We start from the raw sequence: 14,292 nt of genomic DNA, 5'->3' as shown, positions 1-14,292 counted from the left end.
CCCGGGAGAACGGAAGGACATCCCGGGAGAAGGGGCTGCGGGGAATCCAGAGGAAAGGGGGCTGCGGGGCCATCCCGGGGGAAGGGGCTGCGCGGGGACTCCCGGCACGGCCGCAGCGATCCCGCCCGGGCCGGGTGATTTCGGGAACGCCGGAGGTTTCCCGGCCGCAGCGGGAGTTCCCCATGGCCAGGAGCAGGGGGAGGGGAGCTGGGGCTGTGTCAGAGCTTCCCCAGTGCCGGGGGCGGGATTGGGATTGGGATTGGGAGGAAAGCAGCGATCCAAGGTGGGTTTCTCTCGGCAGGGGTGTGATGCCAAGCACAGCCATGAAGAAAAAGGTAAGGACGGGAAGGAGGATCCTGTGCTTTCCTTCCCCATCCCCATCCATGAACGCCGTTTGTTGTATTCGTCCCTCGGGCTGGGGCTCCGGTGCCTCTCGGAGGCAGCGCTGCATCCTCTGCTGAAAGTGCCCGGCGTTAAAACCGGGTTTGATCCTGGCCTGGGCGTGGGCTGGGTTGGTGCAGAGCCTTCCCCGGCAGTTGCTGTTCCCCGGGCGCTGCCGGGGCTGTTGCAAAACCCTCTGCGAAACGCTCTGCAAATGCCCTGCTCAGGGAGGAGGATCTGCTCCAAGCCCGTCCCTGTCCCTGGGCCACCCTCCCGAGGTGTCCCAGGAGCCCCGCATTCGCTCAGGGCTCCCGGGAGGATGACATTTAACACAGCAGCAGCTCTGGGAATCGCAGGGGTGGGTGTATCCCAGCAGGAGCGTATCCAGAGCTTTTAAAGGAATATCTGGCTGCCCTTCCATGGTGAGGTGGGATTGGGTTCCCTGCCTGGCCCTCGGTGCTGCTGTCTCACCCCTCTGCAGGGCCTCTGCAGCCCAAACTGTGGGAATTGGGGCTGGTTTGGGCCGTGCCTTGGAGTGGGATCGAGTTTCTGCCTGGGATTTTGTGCTGGTGCTGTGAAATAAGAGCTTGGCTGTTCTCTGGGATCAGCTCAGGGGACAGGACAGGACAGGGCACGGCACCTTCTGGGGTGGCCTCTCCTGCCTGCCTGGATGTGAAACAGCCAGGAACAGGATTTTGTTGCCAAACCCTGGAACCTGTGGGCAGCTTCCCTCTGGCCAGGGCGCTCCCAGCCCGGAGCTGCTGCAGGAATGACCTGAGCAAGCAGGATCGGGGAATTCTGCCTTGGTGGTGTCCCGAGGCTGTGGCAGCTCCTCTCTGCTGTCACAGGGTGAGGGTGGGAGGCTGGGCAGGCGCTCACTGGCCTGTTCTCCTGAAATCCCTCCTGGATGGGAGACTCATTTTGGCTGCTGCCGAAAGCTGGATTTGGCTTTGTAGCTGGGACTTGTTTAACAGCTGGGTTTTGTGAGCAAGGCTGTGCTGGCTGCCACTGATGGGTTTGTTTTGTTTAATTTTTATTTTTAGATCACAATGTAAAGCCTTGCCTGGTGTGACTGTCTCTGGTGTGACTGTCTCCCCTCATCCCAACCCCCAGCATTCCCTCTCTGTTTTGGCTGCCTCTCCTTTCCCCTGAGGTCTGCAGGGATGGGACACCATGGAGCCAAGTGTCTCCTCTGGGGAGGAGTCACTGGAGCCATGAAGAGTCTCCCCTGCTCTGGGGACCCTGACCTGGGCTGTCTCATCTGCTTTTCCCTTTCCTTCTGGTCTTCTGGCACCTGGAACTGGAAATGTCCCTGGCATTTGGGGAAAAGAAAACCAAGCAAGTTGTGGGAAGAGCAGGATTAGAGCTTTAAGGTCCCTCCCAACCCAAACCACCCTGTGGTGAGGAGAGAGTGTTTGGGGTGGAAAACCAGGGGGTGAGGGGTTGTTTCTGGTCTGCAAGGGTTGAGACAAAGCCACTGCTCATCCTTAAAGCCCTTTGTGCCACCAGAGCCATCAGGTGGGAGCAGCTGGGAATGGGGAGGCCGCTCCTGATCTTCCCAAGTCCTGTCCATGTTTTTTGGGAAGAGTGTTCAATCTGACCATGGACAGCAGGGGGACGGGATGACCACGGCCCAGTGACCATGGACAGCAGGGGTTGGGATGACCAGGGCCCAGTGACCATGGACAGCAGGGGTTGGGATGACCACGGCCCAGTGACCATGGACAGCAGGGGTAGCGCTGCCCCCCTGCTTCCCACCTGCTCCTCTTTGCCTCTCTCCTGGTGCATTCCCAGCTGGAATGTGCCAGTCCTGTGCTTAGTAGCTTTGGCAGTCAGATGTCAGCTCGAGGGAGCTGGGCCCAGTGACCATGGACAGCAGGGTTGGGACGTGTCTCCTGCTTCCCACCTGCTCCTCTTTGCCTCTCTCCTGGTGCATTCCCAGCTGGAATGTGCCAGTCCTGTGCTTAGTAGCTTTGGCAGTCAGATGTCAGCTCGAGGGAGCTGGGAAGGACTCGGTGCTCTGTGAGAGCTCATTTTTCCTTCTTTCCCTCTCTGCAGGTGCTGCTGATGGGTAAAAGTGGGTCTGGGAAGACCAGCATGAGATCCATTATCTTTGCCAACTACATCGCCCGGGACACGCGGCGCCTGGGAGCCACGAGTAAGGAATTCCCGGCTGAATTCCCAGATCCCAGGGCTCCAACCCTCTCATTAGAGGGGCGGGGCTGTTCCCTGCAGCCATCCCTGGGTCGGGTGTGGCCCTGCAGGTCCTCCCAGCTGCCACACCTCACTGGGAGCTTCACTCCCGGGATCAGCCAGGGACAGGCAGGAAGTGGAGAGAAGGGAAAGGCAGCACTGGGATGGACTTTGCTGCTTTATTATTCAACTTTTATCCTTAACTCCTTTTTTTGGGGGGGATCAGGGAGCAGCCTTTGGTGCAGCTAAATCTGTCAGCCTCCTCTGTGCTGGTGGAACACTCCTGCTGTATCCAGGGGTCTCCAGCACAGGGATCCTGCAGTGCCCCCGTGGTTTTGGCAGGATGATGCACTGGGCTTAATGAGAGCCTTTCCTTTTTCCCTTTCCAAAGCCTTTGTTGGGAAAGAGCAAGAAGGGATTCCTCTGGAAGAGGGGGAGGAGTTGTTGGGATCTGGTGCTTCTCGCTGGGAAGGGTCTGTGAGGATTTAGTGTCAGGGATTGGTGTACATTTCCTCTTTGCCATAAATTTGGTCTCCTCCTGAAGTTTGCATTCCCTGTGTTCCTGGTTTTTTTTGTTAAGGAGGGCTTAAAGCCCTGCAGAGTCATCCCTCAATATCCCTGGGATCAGGGAATGTGTGCTTGAAGGGGAATTGTGCTTCCCAAGGAGAGCAATGGGCTCTGAATTCCTCTGGGAAATGCTGTTTTGGTGGGATTTACAAACTGGGGCTGCTTTGTGAGGAACTGCCCATCCAAGGCCAGGCTGGACAGGGCTTGGAGCACCCTGGAATAGTGGAAAGTGTCCTTGCCCATGTCTGGGCTGGAATGAAGGCTTTAATCCCTTCCAGCCCGAACCATTCCATGATTTTCTGCTGATTTCCATGATTTTTGGCTGCCCGAGCTCTGCCCCAGGTGTGTGGTGCAGTCTGTGAACTCCTGCTGTCTCTTTGCAGTTGATGTGGAGCATTCCCATGTCAGATTCCTGGGAAACCTGGTGCTGAACCTGTGGGACTGCGGAGGGTAGGTACTGATGATTCCTGTCCTTTTCCAACCTCTGGGGGAGGCTGTGGGGAATCAGGGATGGAACAGAGTGGATTCTCCTCCCCCAGGGATGAGGTGTGCCAGGGAAAGCCCCTTCTCCTGCTGTCCTGAGGTGCTGGAATTGCTCATCTCCAGCTCCATCCAGGTGGGATTTGTGCAGAGAGGCCACGCTGGACGTTGATCCCATGGCTCCTGGAAGCAACTTTTTTCAAGGAATGCTGTCCCCTCCTCAGCTCCATGGCCTCTGGATCATCTCAGCCGTATTCAGGCAGAGTTAAAGGAGCTTTAAATCCTGGGATTTAAGGCTGAGCTGATGCTTTAGGTCACATTTCACCTGTTGCTGTGGGGTTTCACAAACAGCTCCTAAAGCCAGCCTGGGGCCAGGAGCAGCAGGACACGAGGGAAGCTTCAGCTTCATGGGGGGGGCTGATGCTTTCCAGGAGCATCCAGCTTTCCTTGGGAATGCTCAGGGGATGCAGCTCCAGCCTGGCCTCCTGAGTGCAGCTCCAAATCCCAGCCTTGCCTTCCCGGCAGGAGGAGTTTCCCACAAACCCAGCGTGCCAGGCAAGAGCTGCTCTAAGGATGATCTTTGCTACAAAAATTCTGTGCTCGATTTAAGTGCAATGGTGACTCCTTCAAAAACTCCTCCCTTTTTTTTTTTCATCTCGTTAAACATTCCCAGGACTCTCTTCTCTTGAAGGGAAATCTCCCGGTGGGACTCTCTTTGGGAAATGTTCCTCTGAAAACCTCATCCTGAAATTGTGTCTAAACTGTAGTGAAAAAACCTCACGGGCTCTAACGGGAGTCTCCCTGTTTTCCTGCCCTGCTCCCTCAGCCAGGACACCTTCATGGAGAACTACTTCACCAGCCAGAGGGACAACATCTTCCGCAACGTGGAGGTGCTGATCTACGTGTTCGACGTGGAGAGCAGGGAGCTGGAGAAGGACATGCACTACTACCAGTCCTGCCTGGAGGCCATTCTCCAGAACTCCCCCGATGCCAAGATCTTCTGCCTGGTGCACAAGATGGACTTGGTGCAGGAGGACCAGCGGGATCTGGTGAGGAGCTGGGAGTTGCCATGGAAATGCTCCCACACGGAGCATCCCCTGTGCCATGTGGGTCACGCTTCAAAGGCAGCCCCTCAGGGCTGTTCCTCGAAAGCTTTCTCAGATGTTTTCAGAGCTTCTCCTGCCTTTTTTTAAAGTGTGGCATCCCAGAATCTAGTGGAGAACAGCAGTGATGGTTTTTAGGGATAAAAAAAGCCTTCCCTGCCTGCTTCCAGAGCTCCCAGCACACCTTGGCTCCGGGAGGGAGCAGAACTGGAGGGAATCCAGCTCCTTCAGCCCCCTGCTCACAGTTTGGATGGGGGTGACAGTGACAGTTGTTTTCAGCTCAGCTGCTTCTTTCAGTCCAGCCCAGGCTTTGTGCTAAAACACCCCCGAAATCCAAGAGGTGACACTTCCCCAGTTAATCAGGAGATGGTTTCTGTGGATTGATCCTGCTCTGCCTTCCCAGAAATCCTCTTAAGCCCTTGAACATCCTGGGAGAGCTGGGGATCAATCTTTCAGAGGTGTTTGGTGCCTTTTGAAAGGTCACAGGGAGGTGGGAAAATGCTGAGTTCCTACAACCACAGCACAGGCAGGAATATTTACACTCAACCCCAAACTCTCTTTGTTTCCCAGATTTTTAAGGAGCGTGAGGAAGACTTGAAGCGCCTTTCCCGGCCCTTGGAATGCGTTTGTTTTAGAACTTCCATCTGGGATGAGACACTCTACAAGGTTGGTGCAGCTTCCTCTCCAGACCTGCCTTCCCACTTGGAACAGGAGCAGGAGGAGGATCCCTGTAGCTGCTGCTGGTCTGTCAGTGATTGGCCACGTTCAGCTGCTTCTGGAGGGTGTAAATTAAACCCAAATTAATCCTGGGTTTAATCAATTAATATAAAAAAGTCAGGAGTGTGTGGTAGCTATCAGGAACTTGGCAGACAGGCATCCCAAATATCCCCTTGTTGCCCCTGGCTCTCAGGAAGGATGAGCTTGAGCACTGCTCCACGCCTGGGGCAGCAGCTGGGCAGGGAGGGGAGGCTGAGCTTGGAAACTCCGAGTCTGGGTGAGGGCAGATGTTGATCCCAGCACTCCCAGTCCCTGCTGGGCTTGTTCCTGGCCTGTTGGGATAAGGTGGAACTTTGTTTGGATCAGGGATGAGCTGCCAAGTGTCCATCTGCGCCCTGACCTTGCTCAGGATTAAAACTCTCTGGAAACTTGAGCGGGAGGAGACAGAAGCATTCCCAACTAAAACCAGGGATGATTTAAGCCTGTTCAGCAGCACTGGGGTTTCTCTGCCTGGTGGAGCAGAACCTGAGGCAGGGAAGAGTCTCCTCAGCTCTGGGCTCCCTCTGGGACCTGGGCACAGAGGGGGGAGAAGCTTCTCAGCCTTGCCCAGGCTGTCGCCAGCCAGAAGTGCCAAAAATCCCTTTGGGAGCATGTTTATCAGGAGGGGCTGAGGAGGGAAGAGTCAATGGGACCTTTCTGTGTCTCCACGTGCAGGCCTGGTCCAGCATTGTCTATCAGCTGATCCCCAACGTGCAGCAGCTCGAGATGAACCTGAGGAACTTTGCTCAGATCATCGAGGCAGACGAGGTGCTGCTGTTTGAGAGAGCCACGTTCCTGGTGAGTTCCTGGGATGGATTCCCTGGATGGAGCCTCCCTTTCCCTCCCCTCTACTCTGGAGCCAGGCTGGGAGAGCTGGGAATGTTCACCTGGAGAAGGGAAGGATCCAGGGAGAGCTCAGAGCCCCTGGCAGGGCCTAAAGGGGCTCCAGGAGAGCTGCAGAGAGACTGGGGACAAGGCATGGAGGGACAGGACACAGGGAATGGCTTCTCACTGCCAGAGGGCAGGGCTGGATGGGAGATTGGGAAGGAATTGTTCCCTGGGAGGGTGGGCAGGCCCTGGCACAGGGTGCCCAGAGCAGCTGGGGCTGCCCCTGGATCCCTGGCAGTGCCCAAGGCCAGGCTGGACATTGGGGCTGGGAGCAGCCTGGGACAGTGAGAGGTGTCAGGGTTGGACCTGGGTGAGCTTTGAGGTCCTTCCACCCCAACCCACTGTGGGATTCCACGGAAGTTGGGAGGTGCAGAATGCCCTGATCCAGCCCTTGGGACACTGAAAGCAGCTGCTGGGACCCCGTGGCTCATGGGACCATCCCAAAATCCCCCCCTGCAGCAGCTGAGCTGAGGTTTGGTTGGGGTTTCCTCCTCCAGGCTCTGGTTGTGTTTCATGTCCCCATTGTGGTGGGACTGCTCCGAGAATCCCTCTCTGTGCAGGGCAGGAACCTTTTGTAGCTTCAAAACCAAACCTCTCCACTTCCTCCTGCTGGGACATTTGAGCTGCACCTGATTTCTTTGGATTTTTGATGTTCTGCAAATCCAGAGCAGGGATAGAGGATCAGCCATGGGATTGTGATGCTTTTCCAGGGTATTGTGCTCCCAATCCCTCTGCAAAGGTGCTGGATAAAACCACCCCTGGTGCTTGTCCATATTCCTGATTTCTGGGCTGGGCTCTTCACACTTGGCACCAAACTCCTGCTGAGCTGAAGGAAATATTTGAATTTTTCTGAGTGTTTTCCTTGCTGGTGATTTGGAAATGATGGAGGGAATTTGGGAAAGGAGCCACGACTTTTCTTCCTCCTTCAACTATCAGAAACAAACACTTGCCATGCCTGGCAAGTTCTGCTTTTTGACCTTCTGGAGATAATAAACAGTTCCACCTTTGGGTGTGTGACAGTGTGATTGTTACAAGGACATTTTTAACTGAAAAAGGATGATCTTTGCTACAAAAATTCTGTTGCTACAAAAATTCTGTGCTTAATTTAAGTGCAGTGGTGACTCCTTCAAAAACTCCTCCCTTTTTTTCATATATTTAAACATTCCCAGGATTCTCTTCTCTTGAAGGGAAATCTCCCTGTGTGACTCTCTTTGGGAAATGTTCCTCTGAAAACCTCATTCCAAAATTATGTTGAAATTGTAGTGAAAAAACCTCATCTGGGAAGTTCAGGAAGGAAATCGAACACTGGGAATTGCAAGCCTTGGATGTGGCTAAAGCTGTGCTTGTGGGAATAATTGGGCAAGTTTAAAAGTGATGGGTTTAAGGTGGTTAAGGGAAAAAGAAACCTAAAAAACCTGTTAGATGTGACTCCCTGGGTAGAGCAGAGCTTCACATCCCTGTGCCAGGGCTCTGGACACATCCAGTGGGAGCTGATTTTGGGATTCTGAAGAGTTCAAAGCAGCTGGCCTGAGGTTTTTAAGAGATTCCTGTTAGGTTTGCAGTGGGGATAGAGCTGTTGGTGCAGGAAACGCAGCTCTCACTGGACATGGCTGAGGAGGGAAGGGCTGGGGCCACCAGCACGGTGGAAATGTTTCTGGAGATGTTCTCAAGGATTCCTAAAAACCTTCAGATTCTCTGGGTGTTGGCATCCAGGCACTCAGGGCCGCTCCTGGCTGCTGGATCTCGGGGGGAGGGAGAGGAGAGAACTGCTCTGAGCTCCCTCTGCTCTGACTGGAGTCGTGGAGAGGGAATTCCTAAGGACCTAGCTGCCTTTGAGCTGCTTTTCTTAGGGAGGATCAGCTTGATTTGGCTTTGGGATCACTGCCTGTGCAGGATGGGCAATGTCCCAGCAGCACCTTAGGAGGGAAAAGCTGTCCCAGCACTTGGCCCATTCCTGAGGTGATGGATGCCTTTTTTCCCTGTATCCACCTATTTTTGGATCAAGATTAAATGGCTGCTGAGGTGGAGCTCTCAGCCCTCAGGGGGACAGTGGTGTCACCTGGCAGATCTTTGTGTGCTGATCCTGTCACTGAGTCTCCTTTCTCCACGAGAGCCCCGCAAGAACTGCTGTAAACACTTCCCAAGATCCAATCAGCCGAAAAAGGGAATCCCTGCCCTGGTGCCCAGCCATTCCCAGAACTGCTGTTGGGAAGGCTGTGCTGGGATCCCTGACTGGCTGTGCCCCTTCTGCAGGTGATTTCCCACTATCAGTGCAAGGAGCAGCGGGACGTGCACAGGTTTGAGAAGATCAGCAACATCATCAAACAGTTCAAGCTGAGCTGCAGGTGAGCTGCTCTCATCAGCGCTGGGGAGATCAGGGCTAGCCCAGCTTTTTCCAGAGGGCTCTCCAGAGAATCCCAGTTTGACTCTTCAGCAGCTGGAATGCCAGGGTGGAATTGCTGCAACACAAATCATTAAATGTTAATTCTTTCATTAACTTCCCCCTTTGCTGATGGTGGGAGAGCTTTGGTGCTGTTTTATTCCAGCCCTCCTTCTCCTGGATCAAGGCAGAAGAATTCTAGGGCTGAACTGATCTTGGAACCTGGGAATGTCAGCTGGAGAGCTCTGCTCCAGCCCTGTCCCTGAGGGCTGGCTGGGGAGGACGGGGTTTGCAGACACTGTTATCCCTATTTCCAGTGGAAAAGTGGGAAGCTTGGCTTTGCACAGCCCCCAGGCTCCACAGTCAGGTTAACACTAGGGCTGTGTGGAGCTGGAGAGGATGGAGAAGTTTCTGGGTGGTTTAGAGATGTCCAGATGTTTCCAGATATTCCCATTTTACGCTTATTTCTGCTGCTCATCCAGAGTGTCCAGCTGGGAATGGCTGAGCCCTGGTATCCACGGGGAGCAGGCCTGGTCAGTGGGGTTGTGTCTGGAATTTCCTTCATGCAATGCACAAATCAGCTGATATTGTTCTCATTTGGCCCAAAACTGAGGAATTTTGTCTCTAAAACCAAGCCCAGCCAAAGCCCTGCTGTAACCACACCTTGCCAAGTGGGAATTCCAGCTCCTCCATGTTCCCAGCAGCTCGGATCAGGGATATTTTGGCCATGTGGGCACAAAAGCTCTTCATTCACTGGTTTTTTTCCCTTTGATTTCCTTGTTTTTCAGTAAGCTGGCAGCTTCTTTCCAGAGCATGGAGGTCAGGAACTCCAACTTTGCTGCTTTCATTGACATCTTCACATCCAACACATATGTGATGGTGGTCATGTCAGACCCCTCCATACGTAAGTCAGAGAAACCTGTTTGGGCCAAAACCAATCCCAAAAACCCACAAAGAAAAAAATCAAAAAAAAGGTGAAATTAGTCCAGTTTAAACCGTTGGGAAATGAGTTGTTAATTTCAGAAGTGATTTTAATTAAGAGAGAGGGATTGAGTGCGAGCAGGGTGGGGAGGTCATGTGATGGTGGTCATGTCAGAGCCAAGAGAAACCAGTTTGGGACAAAAAAAACCCAAGAAAAACCTTTAAAAAGGTGAAATTAGTCCAGTTTAAACTGTTGGAAATTGAGTTGTTAATTACAGAACTGATTGTAATGAAGAGAGAGGGATTGAGGTGAGCAGGACCCTGCAGAGGTGGTGGCACAGCTGAGCTGCTGCTGCTGTCCCAGGAAACCACCAAAGCAGACCTGGCTGAGCAGGTCGTGCCTTAAAACCTATTTTGGGCAGTTGGGAGCTGGCAGCCCCGGTGATTTTTGGGGAGGAAGCAGGGCTGGCTCATGTCTGGGTGTTGCTCTGGCTGCCTGGGCTGTCTCTAGTGGACAGGCTCTAATTTTAGCAGCATCTATTTATCCCAAGGAGGAGCTGCAGCAGTGCCCGCCCCCAGACTCCTCGGGCCTGCTGCTGTGGTTGCTCTGCCCTCCTCACTTAGGGAATTTGGGACAGTGTGGGATCCCTGGTAGTGAGGCATTGCTGGGCTGGGGAGCAGCTGTGGGATGAGCAGTTCTCCCTGGGAGAGGCTTTTCCTTTTTTCCTGGGATCAGCCAACAGCCCTGACCATCCCACATTAAATCTTGCCCAGACTATCCCAGGTCAAATTTTACCCAGACCTTCCTACATTAAATTTTGCCCAGGCCATCCCAGATCAAATTTTGCCCAGGTCTTCCCTCATTAAATTTTACCCAGAGCATTTCATATTAAACCTTGCCCAGACCATCCCCCATTAAATTTTTCCGAGACCTTCCCCCACTAAATTTTGGCCAGCCCCTCCCACTCTGGATTTTGCCTGGCTGGGGAGCAGCAGGGCACACCCAGGCCTTGCAGACAGGCAGCCCTGAGGACGTGGTGATCCTCACCCGTTTTAACTTCTTTTTATCTCCCCTGTCCCTTTTCCGTCGCAGCTTCCGCGGCCACTCTGATCAACATCCGGAACGCCAGGAAACACTTTGAGAAGCTGGAGAGGGTGGATGGACCAAAGCACAGCCTGCTCATGCGCTGATCCCAGGCACTGGGGCTTTGGGGGGAGAAAGAACGGATCGGGACTACTTCTTTTTAGGAGAATCTAACACTGTCCGTGTCTTTGTTGGGCTTTGAAATGAGTGTGCTGCTTGTTTTTTCTCCTCATCACATTGGACACTAGAGCTGGAGGTCGGCTGGATCCACTTCCCGGAATTCCCTGGCACGGGAGGGGTCGGGAAGGAGGCAGGACAGGTGATGTGTGCCCTGCAGGGCTGTGGCAGAGCCCTCGTGGATGTGTGGCTGCCGGGTGATGGGATATTTACTGTTTCCTTGGATGGTTGCTAGAATAAGTTTATAAATTTCTCCTCGTCTTCGGTCATGGAAATAAATTTTTGCTACCAGGGATTTCAGATCCAAGAGCTTTGCAAAGTGGGTTTGCTTTCTCCCAGATCCCGGGGCAGCTTTGGGAAGCAGAGCTGTAGGAGCTGCATGGCTCCCTTCGTGTTTTTTGGGGGGATTTGGCTGAAAGCCATTCCAGAGTTTCACTGGGAATCGCTTGGCAGCATCTCCCTCCCTTTTTTCTCTCTTGCTGCATCAAGTTACTCTGTAAAAAAGGGTGTGGTGCTCCGTGCCTGGCTCTTCTGTGTATCCCTGCCCACACACCCACTGGGAGGGGAGAAATCCACCGGGGCGAGTCCAGGGAGTGAGAACGGGAAGCTAAAAGGGCTGGAGAACCAGGGGGCTCTGCACAAAAGCTCCCAGCCCTGCTCCATCCTCCTGGAATTCAACACCCGCGTCTCGCACCGCCCACCCGGCAGCTGCCGTGCCTCGGCCTGGGGGAGTTCCAATGGGAATCATCCCCGTGGGAGAGGAGCTCTGGAGAGCTGTGAATGGGCTGGGCACGTGGCGGAGTTTGTGCTCGCTGGGATGCAGGTGTGGAATACCTGGAGTGGGAATCGTGGAACGAGCCCCGACACAACCTCGGTTCCCCCGTGGAGCTGCCCCATGGTTGGGATCAGGCTGGGATCAGGGCAGACCCTGCTGGGAATGTCACAGCTTCCCACACTCAACCCTGCCCTCGGAGCAAGAGGGTGATCCGGCTGTTGAAGCCTTTGGAATATCCCCTCCCACAGGGAAAGGCTTCAGGAGAGCAGGAGAGGGCTCCTGGTCGCAATTCCAGGAGATTGAGGCCCCTTCTGCTGGGAGCTGTTCCCGCCGGAGGTGCGGGGAGGAAGGACAGTGGGAACGCTGCCTCATTGCCATGGTGACGCCGAGGTGCCAGTGGGTTTCCTTAGGGATCAAACTGCAGTGGAAGTGGGATGATGTCAAAAGGGAACGTGGGGTGGGGGGCAGGTGACGAGGGGCTGGGAGGGACGAGCGGGGTGGAGCTGCCAGGAGCCAAATCCTGGCCTGGCCGGAGCCTCCCAGGGCAGTGACCCGGTGGGGGGGTTGGGGTGAAGTTCTGCCGTTCTCCTGCTTCAAATCCCTTTTCCCGAAGTGCACGGATTTGGGGGCTCTTCGGGAATCAGCCTTGTCCTTTTGCTGTGGCCAAGGTGCTCATTGAGTGACAGCCTGTGACAAACACGGGGGCTGTGTCAGGCCACCTGCCCTGCCTGCTCCCATAGCACTGTGCTGTGTCCTTTCTCCCTTCCCAAAGCACATCCCAGGCATTTTTGGGAGGCTGGGGTTGGTGACTGCACTGGCTCCTTCCATTCCAAGCAGGGAGGTTTGGGAGATCAGGCTCAGCACCCTCATTCCACCTTCTGGAAGACTCTCCCCACTTTCTCTGGCAGTTCTTGCCATCAGAAAACAAAAAATAAATTGATGTCTGCTCCAGATGTTTCTCACACAAACATCATCCCAAACCTGGACGAGGTGGCTGTGATCTGGCCTTTTCCTTCAGCACTTGACCTTGGAATGAGGAGAAACTCGATGCCATGTGTCACTGAGATCCTGAATAAATCCCCCCTTGGCCCTGTTCCTTTCCCCTCGGAGCTGCTGTGGGGTCTGGGATGAGTTCCCTGGGGCAGGCTGTGCTCCCTGGGGTCGTCTTGGAGCTAATTCCAGGTTTTTTGACCATTTCTTTCTTGTGTTGGAGCATGGATGGCTCCGCTGGGGTCAGCTCCAGGCTGTTTCCCCCAGGATGAGCTCTGTAGGGTCTCCCTGGGGATGCTCCCACTTGTTTTCCCTCCTTAGTGGCACAGAATTGTCCCCAGGAGCTGCTGGGGGGGGTGGACCCAGGGCTGTGGTGACCACACGCTGCTCTCCAGCTGGAACCAGCTCCTCCAATGCATCCAGGGGGTCATGGATTCTCCAAAGTCACCCTGAACTGTCACCGCTGAGTTGTGGGCACCTCATGAGGAGCATCCGCACCATTCCCTGCCCAGGGTCCAACCCCTCCTGCCCAAATCCATCCTGGGGGATGAGCAGCTGCCAGGGAGAGTGGAGAGGGGACCTTGGGGGACCCCCTGCCCCACTCCCCCTTTTCTTCTGTGTTTTTGGGGAGGTCACCGGGGCCTGCAGCTGGTCCTTCAGCTCGGTGACATTGGGGTGGGGGCCCCTTTGGGTGCGGGGGCCACTCATCCCCCAAAAGCTCCCCAGGGGAGGTTGGTCCCTACCTGAGCTCATCCTGCTGCCTCCCGGGGTGTTTCCTGAGGAGGGGAAGGGGTTTTTGCCAAAAAAGGGTCAGTTTGGTCCTGGTTGAGGCATGGTGGCTTGGCAGAAGTAGGGGGTCAAGGGGGTGCCCTCCTCACCCCTGGGTGAGCTCTGTGTGTGCCTGGAGCAGCTGCAGCTTCTCCTCCTCAGCCAAGGTCACCACCTTGGTGGCCGTGACCGGCTTGAGTCACCCCTGGCAGGGACATCGTGAGTAGGGGACACCTGGTTGTGAGTCCCCACCCCCAGGATATCCCATCCCTGGGGATGAGCTGGGTCAGGGCTGGGGGGGAGGGTGTCCTGCATTTTGGGGGGTTATGGGGTGATTAACCCAGCCTGGGCCTGCCCCTGGCAAACTCAGAGCAGGGTGAGGACCTGGGGAGACCTCAAGGTTGGGGACACAGTGCTGGGAGCAGCCAGGTCTCCTTGGGACAAGAAGCTGGAAAACCAGTGGGGTCCAGAGAGCGGGGGGTGAGCGGGGGGGTGGATTCCCACTGGCAGCTCCACCCCAGCCAGGGGCTCCCTGTGACCCCCCAGGCCCCCCAGGAAGGGACCAGGGGACCCCCAGACCCCCCGGGAGCTGCAGCCCCTTGGAGGGGCTCCCCCAACCCTGCCAGGACCCCCCCACCCCAGGGGACCCCACTGGGGGTACAAAGGGGGCACCCCACGTATTTGGGGGCCTTACCTGTGTGGTGGGGGGGCTCGGGAGGCAGAGACTGGGTGGGGGGTTCAGGCAGTGCCCCCCAGGACACCCGTGGGTGCTCGGATTTGGGGATGCTCCAAGTCCCTGTGGATGGGGGTGCAGGGGGATTCTCCCCCC

At 55.3% G+C, this 14,292-nt stretch overlaps 1 protein-coding gene across 3 annotated transcripts; it reads left to right on the top strand.

The window, feature by feature from the left end:
- The first annotated feature begins 301 nt into the window (after positions 1–301).
- LOC103622138 (ras-related GTP-binding protein A) lies at positions 302–11,237 on the top strand. Of its 3 annotated transcripts, none has more exons than XM_008641043.2 (9): positions 302–335; positions 2,440–2,539; positions 3,525–3,591; positions 4,448–4,670; positions 5,295–5,390; positions 6,156–6,278; positions 8,622–8,713; positions 9,537–9,652; positions 10,763–11,237. In XM_008641043.2, exons 1-9 carry the CDS (start codon positions 309–311, stop codon positions 10,858–10,860), a joined length of 942 nt encoding a protein of 313 aa, XP_008639265.1. In that variant the 5' UTR covers positions 302–308; the 3' UTR covers positions 10,861–11,237. The 3 variants fall into 3 exon arrangements, with proteins under 3 accessions (XP_008639265.1, XP_017597112.1, XP_017597105.1); XM_017741616.1 differs by lacking the exon at positions 302–335 and adding an exon at positions 700–803; XM_017741623.1 differs by lacking the exons at positions 8,622–8,713; positions 9,537–9,652; positions 10,763–11,237 and adding an exon at positions 7,079–7,376.
- Positions 11,238–14,292: the final 3,055 nt, after the last annotated feature.

Source organism: Corvus brachyrhynchos, unplaced genomic scaffold (assembly GCF_000691975.1).
Source record: "Corvus brachyrhynchos isolate BGI_N302 unplaced genomic scaffold, ASM69197v1 scaffold351, whole genome shotgun sequence".
Taxonomy (NCBI): domain Eukaryota; kingdom Metazoa; phylum Chordata; class Aves; order Passeriformes; family Corvidae; genus Corvus; species Corvus brachyrhynchos.
The sequence above is the reverse complement of the archived record's forward strand: the minus strand, read 5'-3'. Positions and strand labels throughout refer to the sequence as shown.